The 20,531-nt window shown below is 49.4% G+C and overlaps 1 protein-coding gene across 4 annotated transcripts in view; it reads right to left on the bottom strand.

Annotated features, from left to right (window-relative positions):
• Positions 1-8,511: 8,511 nt before the first annotated feature.
• Positions 8,512-20,531, bottom strand: part of LMF1 (lipase maturation factor 1) — a 186,030-nt gene continuing 174,010 nt past the window's right edge. For all 4 annotated transcript variants that reach the window (XM_030483161.1, XM_030483164.1, XM_030483163.1 and 1 more), the window contains 2 exons: positions 18,461-18,573; positions 8,512-9,253 (listed from right to left, as the gene is read on the bottom strand). In XM_030483161.1, the coding sequence (XP_030339021.1) occupies positions 9,079-9,253; positions 18,461-18,573 (288 nt within the window). In that variant the 3' untranslated portion in view covers positions 8,512-9,078. The remainder of the gene's footprint in view (positions 9,254-18,460; positions 18,574-20,531) is intronic.

Genomic DNA, 20,531 nt, shown 5'->3' with positions numbered 1-20,531 from the left:
GTACAGGCAGCATCTCCCCGCTGTTCGGGAACAGACAAGATCATCTCAGAGGCTGAAATCATGTAAATTCAATCACCTTTGAATTCGTTGACAGTTCAGCAAAACCTTCTTAGCCTGGGTAAAAGTTACTTTATTCCAGGAGATCAGAAGAGTTCTACTTAGCCTTACAGATTGGCCTTTTGTTTCCAAAGTATATTTATCTGCCTTAATATCCCAGTACTCTCATTATTATTAACAATAAATCACTACTACTAATGATTGTTGTTTTCTGTACACGGAATTTGCTTCTTTCAATATTTCATTGGGAACAAAACTGGATCTATAGTTCAGAACATGAAGATCCCAATTCCCCACTTAGATCCCGCTTTCCATCACTTCAGGGCAGCAGTTGGCTCTCGTATTTGGCCTGGGAGACAAAGATTAATTTGCCAATTCAATGGGGCAGCACGCCAGGGGTTGCTTGTGCTGTACTGGGAGGTTTAACACCTCCAGTGCAAGAGCCGCTGTGTCTTACATTGCTGCCAGAGCCTGCCTCACAGATCCATCTCGCATCCCTCCACCTCCCATCCCTCTCATTTGTCACCACTGTCTTAAAAGCAACTCTTGCCCGAGTTGACAAGCAGCAGAGATACATCATGGTCCTCAGCTCAAACAACCCCAAAAGGGCCAAACCCCACAGACCTGGAGCCGCTCCAGGAGGATGGAGTTTGTTTCTCTGGGCTGGAGGAGGATGCGGCTGTGCTGGGACCATGCACCACGCAGGCAGCAGCTGCTCCTGAGGTGTCTTTTACTCTGAACCTTGTTAATGAACTGAAGCTTAGGAGAGAGTGTGTGCATGGGCTAGACAGAGAATCAACCAGGATTAGCAGCACAGAGCCCCTGAGCGAGGATCGGGATCTTTATCCCTACACTTGAAACCCAACTCCTTGCCGCAGCCGCTGGGAGTGATTCCTCCCTTCCCAATGCTCCAGCCATCCATCACTAGCTGGGAAAACTACCTTTTGCAAGAGCTTTTATGCCCATGGGGTAGCTAACCCTCGGGCATCAATGTTTTATCCTGTTTTTTCATGGAAAAACAGAGACCAGGCAATGCCTCAGCCGTGCTGCATCTCTGCCCCATCTGCCTCATCCAGGGAGCAAACACTGGGATAAACTCTCCAACATTCCTTAAACCAACCTACACAAGTCAATCTGCCCTCACTCATGGCGTGGCCTGGTGGTAGATCACCTATAAGAAATGAAAACAAAGACAACTAAAGAGAAAACCAAATTCCCTGTCTCAGTCAGCCACACATATACACAGGGAGCTGCAAGGCGAGGGCATGGAGCAACAGCCAGCTCATTCCTAGCTGAGAGGCGCTGCCAGCCAGCAGTGATGCACATTGTGTGTGCGCTCTATATGCACAACATAATAATAATGCTTTGTGAAGGATACAGAAGTATCCAGGCAGGGCCAGGCAGCTGGGAATCTGTCATGAGGAAGCGCAGGCAGCGGGATCCGGCCAGGAGAATTGCTCCAGCTTCTTGTGGGGTGGAAATGACTTAAAAATCCATTTGAAAGCATCCTGCTTCCCCTTCAGAAATAGCTCCAAGCACAAATCATAGAATCCCAGACTGGTTTGGGTTGGAAGGGACCTTAAAGCTCATCCAGCTCCAACCCCCTGCCACGGGCAGGGACACCTTCCACTAGAGCAGGTTGCTCCAAGCCCCTGTGTCCAACCTGGCCTTGAACACTGCCAGGGATGGGGCAGCCACAGCTTCTCTGGGAAAAGTCTGTGCCAGCGCCTCAGCACCCTCACAGGGAAGAGCTTCTGCCCAAGAGCTCATCTCAATCTCCCCTCGGGCAGGTTAAAGCCATTCCCCTTGTCCTGTCCCTACAGGCCCTTGTCCAAAGCCTTTCCTTCAGCTTTCTTGTAGCCCCTTTAGGTATTGGAAGATTTACAAAGGAAACGATGCAATCCATGCTTTCTTCCCCCTTGTAAAACTAAACATTCCATCTTAATATGAGGGGAGAAGAAAAGCAGTAATTCATTTGAACTTTCCTCCCTGGAAAACAAACTGGAGGATGCCCCATTCTGCAGAAACACAAAGGCAAAACCAGAGTGACCCATTCTGCTGCTCATCCCCTGGGTTTCTGGAGCCGCATTCCTGGAGCATCCACAGTGTCAGATGGGATGCTCCAGTTGCTCCTTCCCAAGGAGCCGTCCCTCAGCAGGTACTCCCTATTTTGGGCCCAACATGAGGTAAGGCTTTGCGCTACACTAACACTTAATAAATGTTCACATGAATTAGCCCAAGGTGACATTGTGCAGCCCAATTCCCAACCACAAGCTGCCAGCCCGGTGCTGCAGATGTGTGTTCCTGGAAAACGGAAGGCCATATGGTAAATATTGGGGAAAAAACCTCTAATACATATATCCCTAAATGCTTTTTCAGATCAGATTTTACTTGGTTAATCAAAGATTGTGTGATGAGCAGGATACCCACAAACTGATGCTCAGTCCCATCCCTCTCACCTCTCCTGTGAGCATCAGTCCTTATCCTGGACATGTGCACTGGAATGGGACAAGCTCTGGGACAAAGCTCCACCAAATAACCAACCAAGCTCCCCTAGCTACTTCCGCAAGGACAAAATGATGCTCCTCAAAGTAAGGATCAAAAAATACCCTTTCAGTGCTTAAGCACGTCGTGCCTCCACGTTCAACAGCCAAACACTAGGATTTCCTCCTCTATAAACCTGGAAAACGATCTAGTCCGGCCCGCTCCATGCTCTATAACGAGCAATTATTCCTTTCAAAAGTAAAATGAAATGAGAACCATTCCCATAATCACCCACTGGATTTTATCAGCATGTTTGGGTTACGCTTTCTGCCCCTTTGGCTAATACCTAATTGATTCTTTAATCTCGACAAGTTTTTTATTGACTGATACAAGAGCTATTTAGCCCATGGAAAGCAGGCTGCAAACCCTCTGAGACCCACGACACGGGGCTGGGATGACCTCATCTGAAGCCAACGCTTTATTTGATAATCTATCACTTATTTATTATTCTAACTAACCACTTGCAGGTGGTGTGATTTTAGTGTAATTGTCCCAGCAACAGGCACGCACAGGGAAAAAGCTCAGCAATGTGCAACCTTATCCGGAGCGGCTACCGTGGAGGAAGCAGGCTCCCAGCCTGTGCTGGGGGAAATGGGGGGAAAACCCCATGTTTTGGGGATGGGAAGGACATGGCAAAATCCCACTGACTGTGGAAGATTGAAGGCTGGGCCTCATCCTGTTCGCAGGGAGAAGGAGGAGGCAGAGGAGAATGGAAAACCCCAATGCTATCGGTGGGGACCCATGCGGTGCCTGGCACCCACACAAGGATGATTTGCCACCTTCCTCCCTACCTGCCTCTGTGAGAAACATGAGCAAAAGGAGGATTTTAGGGAATGACAAGGTACCAGGACATGAATATCCCTGCAGAGCCTTGCACCAGGCTGGCACAGTCCTGCTCCCCAGTGGGTCAGTGCTGGGATCACCTACCAGAGCAGCATGGATGGTACATGGACTCCAGAAGGTTCAGGCTGGCACATCCAGTGTAAATCCTGCATAAATAAAGGGTTTGGGGTTTATTTGTGGAGGTCTCCGTATTGTTTTTTTCCTCCTCCAGTCCTGGGGTGGGTTCCCAGCCCTTTGCCATCCTACCTGGAGCAATGGGCCAAGGCAGGATGGATGCTCCAGGGAAGTGCCTTCAGCTCAGCACCAGCAGGAAGCCTGAAGGCACAAAGCTGCCACTCCTGTGCAAAACCCAGACCTGACAAGGGTGTCCTCACCAGCACAAACCATGGTGTTCGTTACCTTCCCATCCGATGGGGGGCTGCTCCCACTGGATCCCCTGCCAGGCTGTGCTGCTCTCCAGACTGGAATCTGGGAGGAGGCAGCAGATAGAAATCAGCCATTGAATTGACAGCGCGACTTGGAGCCAGCCAGCAACAGGCTTTTAAGATCAATTAGTCCTGCATTAGTCTCTGAGACTTTAGAGCTAGAAATCCCCCCAGGATTCAAGCCACTTCGAGTGTTTTCCCAGTGAGGAGAAGCAGGCAGGTACCGGGAAGCATCACTGGGAGCTGAGGAGCTGCCTTTCGGCATTATCTGCCCCCTTGTCATCTGCCCAAGCTCCTTCAACCAAGCCAACAGCCCTCAGGAAAAGAGGAAAATGGTGTTTTGAGTGGCAAGACCCTGTTGTGGCTTCGGTTTTAACCCCAGCTGGGGGGGAACAGAAAAGGCAGGGGGTTGGGAGAATGATTTTTTTCATTAAAATAAAAATCGATCCACAATGAAAATAGACTTCTAATGGGAAAAGTTGAGTGCAAATGGAAGCTTTTAAAGATCCCTTTTGAGTGACAATAACCTGAAGACCCTCCAGGAACTCCAGCCTAGAATAATCAGATTAAATGAAAACTAATATACGATCCTGAAATTCATCCCATGCTGGTCTAAACTTGGAGCAGCTGCGTAATTTAGCCTACAGGTTTCTGCCTCATGCCCAGCAGTTCACACTGAATTGTTTAGCCAAACTTAATCTACTGGGAAGGGAAAAAGCTCTTTCCTTTAATATGTGTTAAAGTAAAGCCAGCTTCTAAAAGCAGCTGGGAGCAGGGAAGGTATATGAATCCGTATTTTTTACAGGAACTCCCAGCCTGAAGGTTGGCTACTTTCAAACAAATAACTACAAGTTAGAAATGATCCAGGAATAAGGAAATCTCGGCTATGGTGCATTGTAGCTGCTGTTATGGATAATACCAGGGCTGAGTTCTGCATGAGGATCTCGCATAGGCACAAGCTCACCTTCTCCAGCAGCTCCTCACCACTGACCTCAATGGAACCACATTACCAAAACATGGATCAAATCCACACTTTTAGATAAAGAAAGGTTTGAAAATGTGACCCGGGTGGATCTCAAATGGAAGGAATGGCTTTTTTTTCCCCCATATCTTAGGGTTTTTACACCAATCCTAGAGGTTTTTATTACAGGAAGGCTGTCTGTTCAAGGGGGTTTGGTGATGGGCAGATGTCCTCCCAAGGCCCAGTGACCAGCATGGTGATGGTGGAGCTGGGAACCTCTCTGTGTTCCTGCAGCAGAAATAAACCCCGATGGGAGAACAGAACAGAAGCTGCTGCTTTTGATTTGACAATGTCCCCTGAGATGCTCCAGGGGCAGTGGGAGCCTGAGCTGCTCAAGGCTGATGTGGGGCAAGCAGCCTGGCTGCATCCTTCCCATCTAGTGGCTTTGGGACCTAGTTGGACTTCAGAGGGAATCAGCAGGAGGGAAAACAGGATCCAGAGAAACATCCGGATCATTGGGATGAGCTGGGAAAACACAGCTAAGATAAGGGAGCTGCCACACAGGGGTGCAGCCAATCACTCTTTTGACTGATGGATGCAAACCCTGCATCCCAGAGCCCATGGAGCTGATGTCAGGGCCTGATCCCCTCTGCTGGGTCCTTGGTGTGTGTCCCCATCCCCTCATCTGAGGAAGAGGAGCCTGGCAGGAGCAGAGCACAGAGAGAGTTATCTTCCAAGTGGATTTACGGCACATTGACTTGGGAATGCCACAGTTTCACAGGGCAAAACCCCTCTCCAAGCAAACTTCTGGTCAACAGATAACACAATGTGGTTCCGATTTCCTCCCCCCTCGAAATAATTGTTTCTTCTTTACAATTTTATCCCAGAGAAACGTTTCTAATTTAATCCCCTCATGCACCTTCCTCGCTGCCTTTGAATGTGTATTATCTTCCAGGCAGCGCTCTGGAGCGGAGCAAGGAGTTTTGATTTAAAAAGAAAGGAAAGACAAAAGGGGGGGAAATAAAAGCTCCACGAGCACAAACAGGGATGGAAATGCTGGTCTGGGTTCCATTAGCCCTGACCCAGAGGTTGGAAAGCAAAAGAAATTAATTAAATTGGGAAGGAGGGAGGCGAGCACCATTTGGGGATGCCCGGGGGATGTCTGTCACCCATCACCCATGCAGGGGGGCACCCTCACCCCGTGCCCTGGCACACATAGAGATGGATGGGAATGGGGAGCAGAGAGTGACTTAACAGTGACTTAAATCCCCTGGCTTTGTGTGCAGGATCCCAAGGCAGAAGGATGGGTGCAGCCACGGAGGTGGGATCCTAAAGGGCTTTTTGGTGTGGGAAGTGCCCTCCTGGGAGTGAGATTGGCCCCAAAGAGGTAGGGATGGTGCTGGTGGCAGGGGACAGCCCAGCAAAGGCTCTGCACATGGATGTCCCTGGAGCTGGGAAGGTGAAAAGTGTCTTTTCATGGGAGGCTCCATAATCCCATCAAGACAGAGAGCACATGGATGGTGTGTGCTGCTCTCGGCCAACTCACCTGCCAAAAGCATCCTGCCAGGGGTCCTGGGAGCGATGAGATAGGACCATGAGACAGGGTCCAGACTTGCTCTGTGCATCCAACTCCAGGACCCAATTCCAGCCATGGGAGAAGAAAATAAAAATGAAAAAAATGCTTCAAGTAACATCTGTCAGCGCTGGAGCTCACACAGATGGGAGATGCTCGGCGTGAAGCCGTGCTGGTATCTCCCATACCTATGGAGATACACTCCCATACTCCATATCTCTATGCAGATACAACCCTGCACCTAAGACCTACACCAGCTCTTGATGGACACAGCCTGGGCTCCTCCATCCCCAGCCGCTTGGTAGGTCAACCAAGCCAGGAAGGATGCTAATGGGATCGAGATGCGGGATCGCGGCACTCGCCCTCATCCCTCTGCGCGCTAATTGGAACAAAATGTTCTTGCATTGTTCACACAGAGCGCTGGTTTCCAACTATGGCAAATATTTAGGAAAACACAATTGAGTCATAAATGTGATTTACAGTTTGGAGCACCCTGTATGTTACTACAAGCCCTGCAATTCGTCTTGGTTCGAAAAAGACCCGAGGAACAGAAAGGGCCAAGAGCATTAACATCTTGCAGACGCGCAGCAGCTCTGAGTGATGGGCATGGCATTCCCAGTGCCAACCACCAGCCATCATTCCCAGAATACTGGCTCATCCCTGGGAAAGCCGGGCACCCCCGGGACCCCACATACTTTGGATCCTCCTGGCTCCCAGGCATGAGGCCATGAGGGTCCTCCTGTGCCCTGCAACCATGCTGAGCTGAATCCACCAGAGATGGAGCAGCCAGGAAGGAAAAGCAACCCCAAACCAAGAGGGAGCCCAAACATACCCTTGACCACACCGGAGAAGGGAAGGGTGAGTGATGCTTTCACAGCCCAGGATCACCAGGACAGTGATCAGACACTCGGACACACCACCAGACATTCCTCAAACACAAATAAGTGCTGTGACACCCACGACTCACCTTATTTAGCACCCGTCACCTTGGTCCCATGGGAGCTGGCATCAGGGCAGGCACTGCAGGACTGCACCCAGGACCCGGCTGCCCTCCTGGGGCTGCTGCTCTTGTCCAACACTTCTAATGTTGGACTCAAAAATGAGTGAAGCTCCTGCTGGTTATTCAAAGCTGTTTGCTTTAATCCCTTGCCAGAAATACGCCCATTTGGTTCAGGCAGTCAAAAAGGGGGCAGAAACGTGTAAAATGGCATTTCTGTGCCCGCACCCACAGCCTGCACTGCCCCGGGCCGGTGCCAGTTACTGGTTCCTTTGCTTTTCCCGGTTTCGACCTGTATTTCTTTCAAAACCACATTCAGATGCTTTTGGCACATCTGACATGGGAGGGGATGGGCACTGGGGACAGAGATGTGGTCACCACCACTGCCCACTGGTCCCCACCAGGCTGGTGGCCCCTAAGCTGCTTCTAAGCCTGGCACACACCAATGCTTTCCCCTTGCACATGGCTTGGGCTCAATTTGCTCTGGAAGGGTGAAAGCCTCATTGTAAGCTTTCCGGCCACTGGAATTCCTCCCCTGGGTGCCAAGGGGAATGTCACTGCAAAAACCCAGAGGGAAAAGCTTGGAAAGCTCCTTTCTGTGCTTCTCCCTGCCCTCTCCTGCGTGGCTGTGCAGGCGGCGGTGCTGGACCATGCCCATGGGATGCTCAGCTCCTCCTGGATCCCAGCTGCTCAGACACCTCCAACTCCCCAAACAGGCGGATTTCAGCCCTGGGGCCAACAACAAAAAAGCCCCAGTTGTACAAATCCTAGGTTAAGCAAACAGGAAGGCACAGCCCAGGCCAGGCCCCGTTCAAACAAGCCCTGTTCAGAGGTGGTGGGGCTGGCGGCAGACGTGTTGACTCCAGCCTCCTTCCCAACCCGGAGACCCTGGAGCATCGGCAGCGCTGGGACACGGGACGGGGCGGCTGCACAGGGCTGTGCTTGTCCTCAGGGCTGAGTCACAGAGCCCACACGGCAGCTCCTGCGAGGAGCTATTTTGGGTTCCTCAGTAAACCTGTGGCTTTCTGCAGGCGAGCCTGAAACAACGGGGTTTTATGTGTGGCTTTGATCTCTTTTTCCCCCTGCAAGAAGAACCATGCGCAGCAGAAGGTGCTAACAAGGAATCGATTATGATAAACCACCCCAGGCACTCGCTGGTGGTTCCAGATGCCGGCCATGTCATGCTCTCACTTCCCTCCCATCACTGTGGTTTGGGCTCACCAAGTAAAACCCACGCGGTGGGACAATTTGGGGTGATTTCAAACATAGACCGAGATGAGGGGAGACTCTAAAGGAAACCGGAGGGACAAGGCAAATCCAGGGTGAGGTCCCAGGGTGTTTGGGTCACGGAAAGCAACACCAACACCTACCCCAAACTAACCGTGGTATTTGTTCACCTTTCTCCCAAATTCTATTGCTGATGATTTCTGAAGCAGCCTGGCAATAGAAATCAGCCATGAGGCAAGGCTGTGACGAGAAGGATGAACAAAAAGAAAGATGAGAAAAACCAGAGCACAACAGCAGGTGGACAGTTTGGCTGGGAACCTTCTGTAAAATATGGGTAAACAAGGGTATGGGTAAAAAATACAGAGAGAGGCAAGATATATTGTCTGTAAGGGAGCTGCTGCTCTCCCCTCTTCCCCAGCTGGTCCCTCTTGACCTTGCTCATCCTCCTCTATCAGTCCCGCACAGGGTACGGCCAATTCCTGTCTTCATAGAACTTCTTCAGGCCCTTGAGGTTGACAGGGGGGAAGTAAGGGCCGATCCTCTTCCGAATCCACCACTTCCCCTCGCTGGCGTGCTTTCCCCCGGGTTGGCTGAATTTGTACTTGAAGTGTTCCCCTCGGATCCACCTGCAGAGAGACAAAGCACAGCCTCATCAGGAGGGGATGCCGAGAGAAGGCGGAAAGGTATCAGAGCATATTTACAGTCCTTGGGAGTGGAGGTTTTGAGCCTTTCCATAGCTGGATGAAGAAATCAGCTTAAGGGTGCTCAGCCTGGCTGGATCCTGCATGCTGGTGCTCCATCCATCCATCCTTTGGATGCCTGCGTCTGGAGGTAGCAATGTGGCCATCCCTGCTGCATCGGGGAGCTCCTGGGCTCATCTCAGAATCCCAAACTAGTTTGGGTTGGAAGGGACCTTAAAGCTCCTCCAGTTCCAACCCCCTGCCACGGGCAGGGACACCTTCCACTAGAGCAGGTTGCTCCAAGCCCCTTTGTCCAACCTGGCCTTGAACACTGCCAGGGATGGGGCAGCCACAGCTTCTCCGGGCACCCTGTGCCAGCGCCTCAGCACCCTCACAGGGATGCAATTTAATAATGATGCACCAGGTAGAGGAGCTTTAACACTCCCCTGTGCACTCCAAGCTCCATACACCTCTCTACAATCAAGTTTGAAGGAATAATAGCAGGAAAATTGTTTTCTGAGAGCAACTATGGAGAGTTTCTGCCCGGGACGTTTCTAGGTACACAGCTTGACTCCAGCCCCAGCATCCCTCAGCCCCAGCCTGTAGCTGCTCCTTCTGCTCCACAGCTTATTAGCAGGGCTACGAGCGCATCTGTTTTCTGGCTGCCCTGGGAGCTGCCAGAAAAGGAGCTTTGCAAACAGTGCAGAAAGAAGCATTCATCAGTGTCGCCAAACACATTCGGAGCCTGACCGTGCCGCTCGGTTCGGTCCTGCTTGATGTAGGGCATGCTGACAAGAGAAGGAGTAACACCCCGGTCCTCCAGCGATGTGGTCCCTGTTTGCAGAGTGCATCGCTGCCTTTGCTGGCTAAGTTCATAAAATAAGCCACAAAATAAAAATGTCAAAGTCATGTCAATGCTCATTTAAACCTGCTTTGCTTCACTACTAAAATACAAACCCTGCTACTGAGCAGGGCACGGCGCTCCCCCAGCTGCTCGCTGCACCTCGGGCAGCCATAAAGTTCCTTCCTACTGCTAAAATAATTAGGGATGGCTCCTGTATATTTGCCATTAGTGCTCACCTTCGGAACGCTGTCACTCCGATGGGAAGCATGGGAGATTGGAGACAACAGATTAAAAGGTCTGCTGTCATCATCACATCTCGACATCTCAATTTAGATCTTGCTGGGTACCCAGATGGGTGATACAGGAGAGATTCTCCTAACACAGCACATGAACACAGATCTGTTCCTCACGCCCATCACTTGCTGCTGCCTTGCAGCAACCCACAGTAAATCTGTTTTCTGATTGTCTCCTGGCTGGAACGGAAGCAGGAGAAATATCCCGATGTTTTCCCCTCTGCTGAGGATAAAGGGGGGATCCACTGAAGCCCAGATGAAAGCATTTGGAGCTGCATGGGGACAGCTCTAATTTAAACAATGGGTTAAGGCTGGGTGCTGAGGGAAGAGTGGGGTGGAGATGTCCCCCACTTCCATACTCCACCAGAGAGTATGGGCTGCAGAGCCTCCTGGGCCACCCCAGCATTCCCCCTTCCTGCCTGCTGATAGGAGCTGCAAGGAGGCAGGATACCAGCCCCCAAGTACAGGAAGGTCAATGGGAAAAGGAGGAGGTGATGCCTTAGCCCCGGCTGGGGCTCGGGTGCACAAACCTGCATCTCATCACCATAAACGCTGCCCTGCAGCTGCTGGCTTCATTACAGCCAGGGCTGCTTCTGCACCTTCTCTCCCTCCTCTTTGCTGAGGCTGCTCAAAGTCAAACGGGGGCTGAAGTGTTGCTCCCACAGTGTTTACTTCACAGGAGCACAAAATTTCCTGTTAATAATTAGACATTACTGAGCAGCAACATTCCCGTGGGCCTCGGTTGCCTGCAGGCTCCTGCCTGGGATAGCTGGAGATTTCCAAGCTGCTTCCTTGCTTTCTTGAATTCAAAATACCACATCCACCTCCCCAGAAAGCTTCATTAACTGATTTTATGTCAGTCTCTCTCCTGCGCGAAGCCTCCCTCTGCCTCCCACACCAGGGATTTTGCTGTTTTAATTCACTAAGCAACTGCAGAGCATCTACTAAGCTGGACCCATCTCCACATGCACCTATGACAGGGGGATAATGGGATGCTCCATGCAGAAGGAGCTATCTGCAAACCCCATCAAGTGAAATTCCCATTTTCTAGATGGGGATGCAGAGCCACAGAGACCAGATGACTTACCTGAGCAGACCAAGGCGACCTCAGGAGATGTCAGGTCTGCATCAGACACAGAAACACCTTCTCTCCAACCTCAAGGACTGTCCTATAACCCCTCTGGAATGAAAATTTCCTTGTCCCTTTCAAACAGGCTTTGCCCACATTAAATAATACCTATCATCTGATTTGGTATGATTTTTCCCATATGTTCTCTGTCTATTAAAACGCTCACTATCAAAGGAGTTGACATGTAAAACTAGAACCGTGCGAGCATTAAAGAGACCACATGCAACTGAAGATGCATTTTTGTGGCATAAAGTTTGCCTTTCTATCTGACTACATTTCAAACTCTTCTGTTCAGAGCCTAAAAAAGAATCAGAAGAGTCCCCCCAAGCCCCCAACCTCTGAATTCAGCCACAGTCTTGTCCCAACCACAATCACGCTGCTTCCCCCAGTGCGCTCCATCTGAGCCATGAGCTGGTCTGTTGGGATGCACAGTCCACACCAGGATGACAAGATCCATGAAGGAAGAACCTCCACAGCTCTGTGGGCTGTGAAGGTTGTAAACTCCATGCTAAACTCTTCCAGGAGCTGAACCACTCACCCAGTGATGAGCTGATAGCTCTGAAACACCACAACCCCAGGATTCCTGCACTGCCAGCACTTCTCTGGGATCCAGGACACAAGACCTGAAGGTTTCTGGGAAACAGAGGTACCAAAGAGCTTTCACACAGCTACAGCAGCCAAAGCGTGGAAAAACTGCAGTGGAAATACCTCTGAGCATCAGAATACGACGGCAGCATCTAGACCCTGCACTACCCATCTTCTCTGTCCATCCCACGGTTAGTGGGAGAAACATGGAAAACCTGGAACCTTTCCTTGCAAGACTCAAGTATGTAAAAGCTGCAGAGTTTAATACTCACCAGAGCCTCTCATTTCAGGGCTCACAGAGTTTACAAGCATCACTTGGAGCCCTGGACAGCTTGTAACTCAGGTGAGATGCTTGCACTCATAGCCGCTTGCAGACCAAGAAACAGCTCACCTTATCAGCAATTGCTTGTGTTTCGTGCAACTTGGGGCTCACACAAAGACCTTCTGGCTGGTGGAAGGGATCCAGAAGTCTCTGAGCCCCCTCTGATGCAGCAGACTGCCAGCATGCGTGAACCATACTTGCTGCTCTGCAGACATGGGAACATCCTCAAGAAGGTCATGAAGAAGTTATCTGACTTCATCTACATTAAAAGGAGTCAAATGCCACATGGGTCACTCATGCTGGGAGAAGGATGGGCAAGACTCATGTTTCAGAGGAGACAGACAGAAAGGTCAGGAAGGACAATCCCGGCTGCAAGCAGTTTCCCAGGATTTATGGAGCAAATACAACCGGCAGCTCCTCCTGGCTCCCCGGGAAGCACCAGAACCAGCTACCACAGCCAGGCAGGAAACAGCTCAGGAGAAGAGTTAGGCTGAACGAGGTTAGATCCCTGAGGAAACACACATGGGCAAAATAATAATCTGAGAAGCCATAATCAATCCTAGAATCCTAGAAAGTTTGGAATGGAAGGGACCTTAAAGCTCATCCAGTTCCAACCCTCTGCCACGGGCAGGGACACCTTCCACTAGAGCAGGTTGCTCCAAGCCCCTCTGTCCAACCTGGCCTTGAACACTGCCAGGGATGGGGCAGCCACAGCTTCTCTGGGCACCCTGTGCCCAGAATCAAGATATGGTCAGATAAAGCAAGTCAAGACATTTCTCCTCCAGGAGACAGAAACCCTTCTCTGCTATGACTACAACAGGACAAGGGACAGAAAGGCCCCTTTGGGAGCTTCTTCTGAGCCCAATGGAAGTGCTGGCAGAGCAACGGTGCTGATCCCTGTGTGCACAGCTGGAAGAGGGAGGATAGAAGCATTGAGATGCCCAGAAGATCCCACCACCCTGCATGGGACACCAGGACCCGCCTGCAACCACCCTTCTGGACAAGCACCTTCTCTCCATCACCACCCACATCAGGCATCATCACCACCACAGCCTCAGGGAGGGCAGAAAGGCTAAAAATAAAAAGCCTTATTTTTTACATCAATATCTCCATCCCCCCAGATGCCCAGTAGCAGCTGCACTGCAGCACTTTTAACATTCGATCATATATCAGCCTCTTATGACATCTTCCAACTGGACGTGTTAGAAATTAGCAGCAAGACTGGAGTTGGTGGGATGCAGGGCTAAATCTCCCAGACAGCTGTAATTAGTTCCAGAGGGTGCAGCTGTCTCCATGCAACAGCTGAGGGCTTCGAGGGAAAAAACCAGAGCCCGTGGTTTCTGTCAGAATTAATGGCCTGACAGGCCAAGGGCTGGGAGAGGGAAGAAAGAAATCAAAACACGGGGCGGCTCTTCCATTTGGAGGGGCTTTTTTTGTTGCTCTTGAGGTTCCCCACTCCATTGTAAATCAGGGAGCAAGGGGTAGTGGAAAGTACAGATTCATTACAGTAACACAGCCTCCATCATCGGCTTTCTTGCTTCTTCGAGCCCTGTTAGTAGGAGGGATCATAAATTCATCTTGGCCCAAGTTTGCAGAATAAGGGCAGTTTTATGGGTTGTTTTTCAATGCTGCTGAGTTCTCTTTCTCCAAGGCTCCTGCGAGGTCTGGGCCTGCAGAGCCAGAGCATCCCATGGGCAGTTTCTCCTCAAAACTTTCTTGGGAGATAGTAAAGTGAGGGTTTCCTCCATGGGCAGGTTAGGAAGGGAGGTTGGAGGCTGGAGGCTGGAGGGCAGAGCAAACCTTCACTGAAACCAGGTGTGATGGGGATGCAGTTGATGCTCCCAGTAGAGACAAGGCAGGCGCTGCCTCCTGGCTTCATCCTCCTTTCAGGTAGCTGTAGATGAGTTCTGCCACCCCTGAGAAGGCTGAAACACTGAGGTTGTTTTTAACCAAAAGAAAATCCCTTAAACTTTCACTCAGGACAGTGGAATTGCTTCATTCTGATAATATCAGACATTATAATGTTGATGATAAATTAAAGATTTTCTTTTAGATTATAGTATATAAAGGAGAAGCAAACTGCAATAAAACATCTCACCATGGCGAAACCCATGAGAAAGACAAAAGAACATGTTTCTACTTTTTCACCTCTGAGGATCCTGTCACCTCCCAGGACAGGTTCATTGCTCGTACCCTCTGGACCACATGGGGACTTGGAGGGAGACTTGTCTGAACTGCCGCAGGGTGAGAGGAGCCACTTGGGATTCAGCAAAACCCAAGTTCAAACCTTGAAGGACTCACATCCCTATGGAGCATCTCATGCCTGTGAGCACTGCTCTTGTCTCCTCTAAAGACATTTTGGGAGAGACCTTGCACAACAGAAATGCCATTTCCACCTACATCCCAGTGATACCCATATCTTCCAACAATCCCATACTCCCTCCCTGCTACAACTGCTCAGAAATACCTTTACACTTTTGGGTGTCCAAGGCTTCTACCTTGTGCAAATGCAAAGCCCTCCCCATGGCTTGGGCTGTGTCTCCACAGCTCCCACAGGAAAGCCCCTACACCTTCTGCCAGGGTCCATAGTGACTTACATGGCCTGAAAATCATGTATAAAGCCCAGCAGCTGTGACACAGAGGGGCAATAAATGGGCAATCAAATGAATAAAGGATACCAAACACTATATTCTTCTTGTGTTCCTGCAGCCAGGTAGCATCAAATGGGAAGTGCTGCCTCCATAAATAACACCACCACTACAAATCCAGGTCTTCAGATCCATGTTGAGGCCTTTTTCAACAAAGTGCTACTATAATTGGAATAAAAGTCCTTAAGTGAACATGATTTAATATCAGAGACACCGAACACTTCAGGTCAAAAATAATAAGCTGGAGTTCTTTTTAACCTCCTCCTGTAGGCAAAAACCTGATTTTTGTTTTCTTTTATTGTTGCAGTCTGTTTCCATGACGGTGTGTTAAACACTTATGAATTTCTCAGCCAAAGCTCTACCGTTCAGATTTATGAGGGCTGGTGTTTTATGAACTATCCGCTGCCCAAGCATATTTGGTAAATCCACATTCCACAAACATCACCGTGCTTGAAGTAAAGCTTCACACTCAGCTAGGCTGAATGCTCAACAATACCCTCATTTTTAATCAGTCACCTGTTTCTCATTTTAAGTTTATCACACTTGAAAAAATACTATAATTTCTGGAGTTGTAAAGAAACCTACAAACTTTGGTCTCCGAAATTTCATTTCGAAGGCATTAACTCATTCTGAAAGTCCCTTGGCTATTGAAGGTGTAGAGTTTCCATTAACAGAATAAACTCCGTGGAGTATGGAGTGTAATGTTCTTATGGAAAACAGTCCCTTCCCCTAATTATTTAGTCTAGCAGGGAATGAAAATAATTAAGTCTCAAAATTCCCTTTTGAGTGAAGGGGGGTGGAATATGGTAGAAAAATTAGGCTTTTTTCAACGCAGCTACTGAAGGGAGCTGAGCTGCGGTGGGCACAATCAGAGAATCAGAATCCCAGATTGGTTTGGGTTGGAAGGGACCTTAAAGCTCATCCAGTTCCAACCCCCTGCCACGGGCAGGGACACCTTCCACTAGAGCAGGTTGCTCCAATCCCCTGTGTCCAACCTGGCCTTGAACACTGCCAGGGATGGGGCAGCCACAGCTTCTCTGGGCACCCTGTGCCAGCACCTCAGCACCCTCACAGGGAAGAACTTCTGCCTAAGATCTAATTATTCTATTAACTGAATTCTATTAATCTAATTCTATTCATCTAAACCTGGCAGAATTGGGGTGAGGCACAAAAACAGGGAAAAAAGAAGGCAAATGGTCACATAGTACAAACAAGGAATGACCAAAGAAATGCAAATAGCAACAGAAATTGGTGACTGATGGGAGATCCCAGTGCAGGATCCAGCCCAGACCCCAGCACAGGGCATGTTGAGCACCTCCTGTGTTCCCAGCCCTCACCTTCACCCCTGGGTGCAAACCCAATGGTGCCAATGTCCCAGGTGCTGGGATTTGGCTGGCCAAACCCTGAAACGTGAGCCACAACCAGCGACATGGAGTGAAAGGGGGTGTTGGATGTTGGCCTGAGCCCAAACAAGCATTTGTAAATTGTTATTTTTATTTTACACCACCCAAAAATACCCCAGACCCATGAAAAACTTCGAAGGCAAAGTTAAGGCCAGAGCAAAGGCAGCTGCCACATAAACCCAGTGCTGGATCCTGATCTTTTCCTACTATAAACTAGCTGCTAAGGAGTGAAAACAGAGGCTGGGCTTTGGTTAAACCAGGGTAACGCATGAATCAAGACCCTGTTCCACAAAATCTATAGCTCTGTGTGTTCAACAGCATCTACGCTGCTGTGTAATTACTCACTGGACCTGCCTGTGTTCCTCTGAATGCTCTGCAATCCTTATCCTATAAAAACTAACAAAGATGAAGATTTGCTTTAAAGTCCTGAGCATTTCACTTCCTCACCTGTTAGAGACTACAATAAACCCCCCCTATTTCCCACCTGGAGCAATGCAGTGTTATCCCAGCCACATCCCACTTCATTATTTTCATTTTAAAATAAGTTCTTGTGTTCAACTACTTTATTTGCCTTTTTATTAACATCACTGATGCCAGAAAGCACAGCCGAGATGCAGCCTGTCTATGGTAAAGTCTTGCAAGGCAAGATGTGATATACATTTATTGATTTTTAATCTATTATGATGGCTTATTTTCAGCCTCAGACACGATGAATACCAACAGCAACACTTATGGCACTGGGGGACACGTGATAATAAACAGGCCTGGGATTATCAAATGCTTCTGTTGCTCCATGAACCACAAGAGCTGTTTATTGCCAGCAGCCACCAGATGGTCCTGGCTTCTGGCCGCTAGCACCAGGGGACACCTAATTCAAACTGGTGACTTGGTGGCTAAAGGTCCCAGGTCCTGCTAAAACCCCCGGGGTCAGCCAACACTCATCTTTCTTCTAGTTATTATTATTGGTAATAAAAGAAATCAATGCAAAGGAACACCCCACAGTGAATGCCATTTGGTGAGTTTTTGGCACTGAACCTTGAGGACATGAGGGAAGAGTGGTGAGACTCAGGTGATAAATCCACCTGAGATGGAGCCAACGCAATACAGGTTGTATGTAAACCATGTCAGAGGAAGTGCCTTGGTAAAAGGTGGAAGTTCTTAGTGTCTTAGCTGGAAAAGGAGTCTCTCCTCAGCAGGTCTGGGGGATGCACTGTGCTAAAGCTGAAAAACATCAGCAGGGTTCAAGAGGAAGTTCATTTCACATAGTGCTGTGAACCTTCCTCCTTGTTTGCAGTGCATCCTAAGAGCCTCAAATGGAAAATATTAGCAAGAGCCTAATATTACTTGAGTGGATCCAAAATTCCCTTAAAATGTTTTCTCAGCTAAAAATAACTTCATCAACAAAACAGAGACTTTTGTGAGAAATTTCCTTTTGTTAAAAATGTTTAGTTTTTCATCTGTGCCTTTCACTTGCTGATGTTTGCTTTGTCTCCTCACTGAAAACACAAACACTTCCAAGACAAGTGTCCACAAAAACAATCATTTCTTCTGCTTTGTCTTTGAAATACCTCAGTAGGCCGGTAGAACTGGGGCTCACAAAGTGATCATGGCAAAAAATCTAAGGCCTTTGGGCAGGAAACCACTTCAGTGGTCATGATTCCTGTCCAAGAGAAGCAATGCCGAGCCCTTCACAGACCCGCTTTGGAACGGGCTCAGCCATGGTCCTTGTGTCCCCACTGGGAAGGCATTAAGGTGCTGAGAGCACCAGCTCTTCATGGTGTCCTCATATAAACCCCACTATCTAAAGATCATCTGGGTACTACCAAATACAGACCCCAATCTATCAGCAGAAACCATGTGTGCACAGCCAAGACAGCAACATCACTGGGTCCAGGTACTTCCAGGTCCTTGATGAAACTCAAAGCTTACCGTGGAGGTGCTCTGCCTGCAAAGGGGTTCGTTGCCATCAAGGACAAGGTCTCCTCTTCCTGAGCCAGCAGCTTCCCAGCCAAGTGGATGATCCATTCATTCTGCTCATAGGTCTTGAGGAAGGAATAAGAAATACAAATGTTAGGTGCTGCTGGGCTTGTTGTGTAGTGTTATTAGTACTAAAGAATTCTGCGTGGTCTCTGGGGAGAGATTATAACTCATTCAGGTAGCAAATGGTGTGCTGGAGGGAAGAGACCCCGTGAGATCCAACATGCTGAGGTCCAGACTGAGACCCTCTGGCATCTGCAGGGAGCGAGGAGAGCTTCACTGAGCGTGTCTCATCTGGAAATCATTCCCAAGGGTATGGACACAACCGAGGGTGTGCAAGTCACAAAGGTTGAATGCGTTGTTCGTTAGCTGAGCTGGGATGGCTACACGTACCTTTCCAGTCTCCCCAGGCTGCAAAGCAGCATCCTTCATCCTCCAAGCATCCCTAAAGGAATTCACATTGCAGCTGAAGGACCAAAGAGTGTGCCCATGGCCAGTGACCACAGCTCTGCTCATGACAGAGATTAGATGACGGTCAGGGATTAATCTCTACCCTCACCCAGCCCAAACAGTGACCTCTGCTCAAGGCGTGATGCCTCTGCTCAAGGTGTTTCTGCCCCCCTGCATCATTCCTGTGCCAAGGAGAAGCCTACAACTGCCACTGCTAAGAAAACACAGAGCATCACTGGTCCAGGAGACGTACAGCACACATGCAGCCCCTCCTGGGCAAGGGGCACCCACCACCCCTGGTTCTCCCCAGTACCCATTGACTGCAGCTCCTCCTACATCTTGAATCACAAATTTCTTTCTGACTTTACACATCTCTAACACAGCTGGAGCATTCTTGCCAATTCTGCACCCCAAATACTTGATTTAAATAATTTCTTTCAGCAGCAAGAACCACAGAGGACAGTAATGGCACATTTCAAAATGCCAATCCATCCATTGTTTTAAATAGGTTGCCGTCCCTGTTGTGTTATCCAAGAGAAAACAGAAGAAAGTGACTTCTCTATTCCAAATTCCTCTCTCCTCTTTATTTCCTTGCATCTCTCTGTCCTCCTGACATCCCATGCCTGTGCCTTACCCTTCACCACGCAGCCACTGAATGGAAGCAATTTGGCTCTTGGGAGCTGCAGCGGCAGAACCTGACTCTGCATTTCCCTCCCTGCAGGAATCCATGCATCTCACGCTCTTGCTGAGGCTCCAAAAAAGCATTTCCCCTTCTGGTGACTTTCTGTGCCTTATACTTCCATTATGATTCTATTTTCCTCCTTTTCTCATGTGTACCTAAATGGATTTTTGAATGCAAGCAGTAGGGGACACTGTGGGAAAGCGAAACCCAGCGGCTGTACCTGCAGGACTGTGACTAAGGCAGAGCACGAAGGCAAAGTTACTCTGCAAAGCTTCTCTAATGGCAAAGTTTGTTATTCCCGTTGCTAAGGGAAGCAGAGGAGAGAAAAACCAGAGATAGAGAACATCAAATGCTGGTGGGAAGGCGCATCAAGCGGCAGCTCTACCTCACAGGCTTCCTGACCTGTGCTCATCACAATTTAGAGGAAAACCACAGTTATTTAAGACAACAACGTTGTAAAAAAGATTTCTCTCCCCTTCCGCCTGCTTCCATCCTGCTTCACTGCGTGGCTCGTTCCAGCACCAACACGGATGGGTGCTGGAGACAGGGATGTTTCCCGCCACCAGCTCCATGCCTGCTCGGTCCATCCTAAAGCACCATTTATCCTCTAGTGCACCCCTCTGTCCACCAACATCCCATGCCACCCTGTTTTCCATCTCCTGGCACAAAGGTGGTGGTGGCTTTCACGGAGGGACAGGGCAACCTCAGACCCTGCCCCAACATGGCCCCAGCACAGAGATCCGGGAGGGAAAACATGGTGAGTCCTGGAGCCAGGAGCTTGGCATCACATGAGATGTTAAACACAAACCTTGCAAATCTGGCAGGGCTGCAGGAAAAGTCGGCACCATCCCTGCCAAGGACCTGGCCCTGTCATCATGGGACAGCTCACAC

The sequence above is a fragment of the Strigops habroptila genome, chromosome 4 (assembly GCF_004027225.2).
Source record: "Strigops habroptila isolate Jane chromosome 4, bStrHab1.2.pri, whole genome shotgun sequence".
In the NCBI taxonomy this organism is placed as follows: Eukaryota; Metazoa; Chordata; class Aves; order Psittaciformes; family Psittacidae; genus Strigops; species Strigops habroptila.
Note: the sequence above shows the minus strand (reverse complement) of the source record. Positions and strands in the feature narration are given on the sequence as shown.